This window comes from Sinocyclocheilus grahami, unplaced genomic scaffold (assembly GCF_001515645.1).
Source record: "Sinocyclocheilus grahami isolate Dianchi unplaced genomic scaffold, SAMN03320097.WGS_v1.1 scaffold1257.1, whole genome shotgun sequence".
NCBI lineage: Eukaryota > Metazoa > Chordata > Actinopteri > Cypriniformes > Cyprinidae > Sinocyclocheilus > Sinocyclocheilus grahami.
Window position 1 is genome coordinate 227,312 of NW_015506436.1, and position 4,192 is coordinate 231,503.

At 50.8% G+C, this 4,192-nt stretch overlaps 1 protein-coding gene across 3 annotated transcripts in view; it reads right to left on the bottom strand.

The window, feature by feature from the left end:
- Nucleotides 1–4,192, bottom strand: part of arfgap3 (ADP-ribosylation factor GTPase activating protein 3) — a 35,671-nt gene that overhangs the window by 5,705 nt on the left and 25,774 nt on the right. The window contains exon 1 of one of the 3 annotated variants that reach the window (XM_016254528.1): nucleotides 948–1,034. The exons of the other annotated variants lie outside the window; for them this stretch is intronic. Within the exon in view, the coding sequence (XP_016110014.1) occupies nucleotides 948–976 (29 nt within the window). The 5' untranslated portion in view covers nucleotides 977–1,034. Of the gene's footprint in view, nucleotides 1–947; nucleotides 1,035–4,192 lie in introns of those variants that run through there. 3 annotated transcript variants of the gene reach the window in all.

A 4,192-nucleotide genomic window follows, 5' to 3' on the forward strand; every position in this document is an offset into this window, starting at 1 on the left:
ACATCCTCCAGAAACACAACACATCATTCATGTGAGCACATTGTGTTCCCCTAGTTACTGTACCGTTGTTATTTTTATCCTGAGCTTCATCCTGTGGTTGGCTGGTGTTCATCTGAACACTGAATCCTTCCCTAAGGGGGGTCTGGGGGAAAACGGAAAAAGCAGACAGTTTTAAAAGCATAAATATGATATATGAGCCATGAATGCTCATTACATAAATAGTAATCAATGAAGTCGCATGAGAAGGGGCTGTTCCTCACCTGGGTGTGCTGGGTGAAGAAGTCCTCGTGTTTGTCGAGGGGTGACGTGGGTGACAGAGGAGCCTGACTGTCCAGCCATAACTGAACACACAGACAACAGCATGAGCACGATCACGAAAGCTACGAGCTCTGGATTTGACTCTGTGAGTGTGAGCATGTGTGTGTGAGCGTGTGTGTGAGTCTGTCTGTGTGTGTGTGTGTGAGCGTGTGTCAGACCTCAGTGCCGTGCTGTCGGGTGGCCTGCGTGGCCAGACTCTTGATTCTCTCGCGGTACAGCACCGCTGCTCTGCTGTTGTACTTGGTATTGGCTGCGCTGGTGATACAGCCGTGCTGACTGAAGAAGGCACTCTGTAGGGAACACACTCACATTACCTCACATACATCAGTGGAGCGCTCACTGGTTTCTTCATTAGGCAGAACAGACAGCAGAGACACTCACCGCGCTGGCATTGCCTCCCACCTGCATCCAGATACCAGGATACCAGGACCAGTTAGAGTCCAGCTCAGTGGACCTGCAACAGAGGTGAGAAGAATTCATCTCAACAACGAAGAAACACTGAAACACTGACAGCGCTGTGAGAAAGTGAAAAACCCCACGCTGCTGGAGCTTTACTGTGACAGTCGTAATGAGCAAAGGTGATAAAACTGATCTACCTGACAAAGTACAGGTGAAAGTGTAACGTTTACCTGACGAAGGACAGGTGAGAGTGTAACATTTACCTGACGAAGGACGGGTGAGAGTGTAACGTTTTCCTGACGAAGGACGGGTGAGAGTGTAACGTTTTCCTGACGAAGGACGGGTGAGAGTGTAACGTTTTCCTGACGAAGGACAGGTGAGAGTGTAACATTTACCCGACGAAGAACAGGTGAGAGTGTAACGTTTGTGAGAGTGTAAAGTTTTTCCGACGAAGGACGTGTGAGTGTAACGTTTACCCGACGAAGGACAGGTGAGAGTGTAACGTTTTCCCGACGAAGGACAGGTGAGAGTGTAACGTTTTCCCGACGAAGGACAGGTGAGAGTGTAACGTTTTCCCGACGAAGGACAGGTGAGAGTGTAACGTTTTCCCGACGAAGGACAGGTGAGAGTGTAACGTTTTCCCGACGAAGGACAGGTGAGAGTGTAACGTTTTCCCGACGAAGGACAGGTGAGAGTGTAACGTTTTCCCGACGAAGGACAGGTGAGAGTGTAACGTTTTCCCGACGAAGGACAGGTGAGAGTGTAACGTTTTCCCGACGAAGGACAGGTGAGAGTGTAACGTTTTCCCGACGAAGGACAGGTGAGAGTGTAACGTTTTCCCGACGAAGGACAGGTGAGAGTGTAACGTTTTCCCGACGAAGGACAGGTGAGAGTGTAACGTTTTCCCGACGAAGGACAGGTGAGAGTGTAACGTTTTCCCGACGAAGGACAGGTGAGAGTGTAACGTTTTCCCGACGAAGGACAGGTGAGAGTGTAACGTTTTCCCGACGAAGGACAGGTGAGAGTGTAACGTTTTCCCGACGAAGGACAGGTGAGAGTGTAACGTTTTCCCGACGAAGGACAGGTGAGAGTGTAACGTTTTCCCGACGAAGGACAGGTGAGAGTGTAACGTTTTCCCGACGAAGGACAGGTGAGAGTGTAACGTTTTCCCGACGAAGGACAGGTGAGAGTGTAACGTTTTCCCGACGAAGGACAGGTGAGAGTGTAACGTTTTCCCGACGAAGGACAGGTGAGAGTGTAACGTTTTCCCGACGAAGGACAGGTGAGAGTGTAACGTTTTCCCGACGAAGGACAGGTGAGAGTGTAACGTTTTCCCGACGAAGGACAGGTGAGAGTGTAACGTTTTCCCGACGAAGGACAGGTGAGAGTGTAACGTTTTCCCGACGAAGGACAGGTGAGAGTGTAACGTTTTCCCGACGAAGGACAGGTGAGAGTGTAACGTTTTCCCGACGAAGGACAGGTGAGAGTGTAACGTTTTCCCGACGAAGGACAGGTGAGAGTGTAACGTTTTCCCGACGAAGGACAGGTGAGAGTGTAACGTTTTCCCGACGAAGGACAGGTGAGAGTGTAACGTTTTCCCGACGAAGGACAGGTGAGAGTGTAACGTTTTCCCGACGAAGGACAGGTGAGAGTGTAACGTTTTCCCGACGAAGGACAGGTGAGAGTGTAACGTTTTCCCGACGAAGGACAGGTGAGAGTGTAACGTTTTCCCGACGAAGGACAGGTGAGAGTGTAACGTTTTCCCGACGAAGGACAGGTGAGAGTGTAACGTTTTCCCGACGAAGGACAGGTGAGAGTGTAACGTTTTCCCGACGAAGGACAGGTGAGAGTGTAACGTTTTCCCGACGAAGGACAGGTGAGAGTGTAACGTTTTCCCGACGAAGGACAGGTGAGAGTGTAACGTTTTCCCGACGAAGGACAGGTGAGAGTGTAACGTTTTCCCGACGAAGGACAGGTGAGAGTGTAACGTTTTCCCGACGAAGGACAGGTGAGAGTGTAACGTTTTCCCGACGAAGGACAGGTGAGAGTGTAACGTTTTCCCGACGAAGGACAGGTGAGAGTGTAACGTTTTCCCGACGAAGGACAGGTGAGAGTGTAACGTTTTCCCGACGAAGGACAGGTGAGAGTGTAACGTTTTCCCGACGAAGGACAGGTGAGAGTGTAACGTTTTCCCGACGAAGGACAGGTGAGAGTGTAACGTTTTCCCGACGAAGGACAGGTGAGAGTGTAACGTTTTCCCGACGAAGGACAGGTGAGAGTGTAACGTTTTCCCGACGAAGGACAGGTGAGAGTGTAACGTTTTCCCGACGAAGGACAGGTGAGAGTGTAACGTTTTCCCGACGAAGGACAGGTGAGAGTGTAACGTTTTCCCGACGAAGGACAGGTGAGAGTGTAACGTTTTCCCGACGAAGGACAGGTGAGAGTGTAACGTTTTCCCGACGAAGGACAGGTGAGAGTGTAACGTTTTCCCGACGAAGGACAGGTGAGAGTGTAACGTTTTCCCGACGAAGGACAGGTGAGAGTGTAACGTTTTCCCGACGAAGGACAGGTGAGAGTGTAACGTTTTCCCGACGAAGGACAGGTGAGAGTGTAACGTTTTCCCGACGAAGGACAGGTGAGAGTGTAACGTTTTCCCGACGAAGGACAGGTGAGAGTGTAACGTTTTCCCGACGAAGGACAGGTGAGAGTGTAACGTTTTCCCGACGAAGGACAGGTGAGAGTGTAACGTTTTCCCGACGAAGGACAGGTGAGAGTGTAACGTTTTCCCGACGAAGGACAGGTGAGAGTGTAACGTTTTCCCGACGAAGGACAGGTGAGAGTGTAACGTTTTCCCGACGAAGGACAGGTGAGAGTGTAACGTTTTCCCGACGAAGGACAGGTGAGAGTGTAACGTTTTCCCGACGAAGGACAGGTGAGAGTGTAACGTTTTCCCGACGAAGGACAGGTGAGAGTGTAACGTTTTCCCGACGAAGGACAGGTGAGAGTGTAACGTTTTCCCGACGAAGGACAGGTGAGAGTGTAACGTTTTCCCGACGAAGGACAGGTGAGAGTGTAACGTTTTCCCGACGAAGGACAGGTGAGAGTGTAACGTTTTCCCGACGAAGGACAGGTGAGAGTGTAACGTTTTCCCGACGAAGGACAGGTGAGAGTGTAACGTTTTCCCGACGAAGGACAGGTGAGAGTGTAACGTTTTCCCGACGAAGGACAGGTGAGAGTGTAACGTTTTCCCGACGAAGGACAGGTGAGAGTGTAACGTTTTCCCGACGAAGGACAGGTGAGAGTGTAACGTTTACCCGACGAAGGACAGGTGAGAGTGTACCATTTACCCGACAAAGGACAGGTGAGAGTGTAACGTTTGTGAGAGTGTAACGTTTACCCGACGAAGGACGGGTGAGAGTGTAACATTTACCCGACGAAGGACGGGGGAGAGGGTAACGTTTTCCTGAGGAAGAGC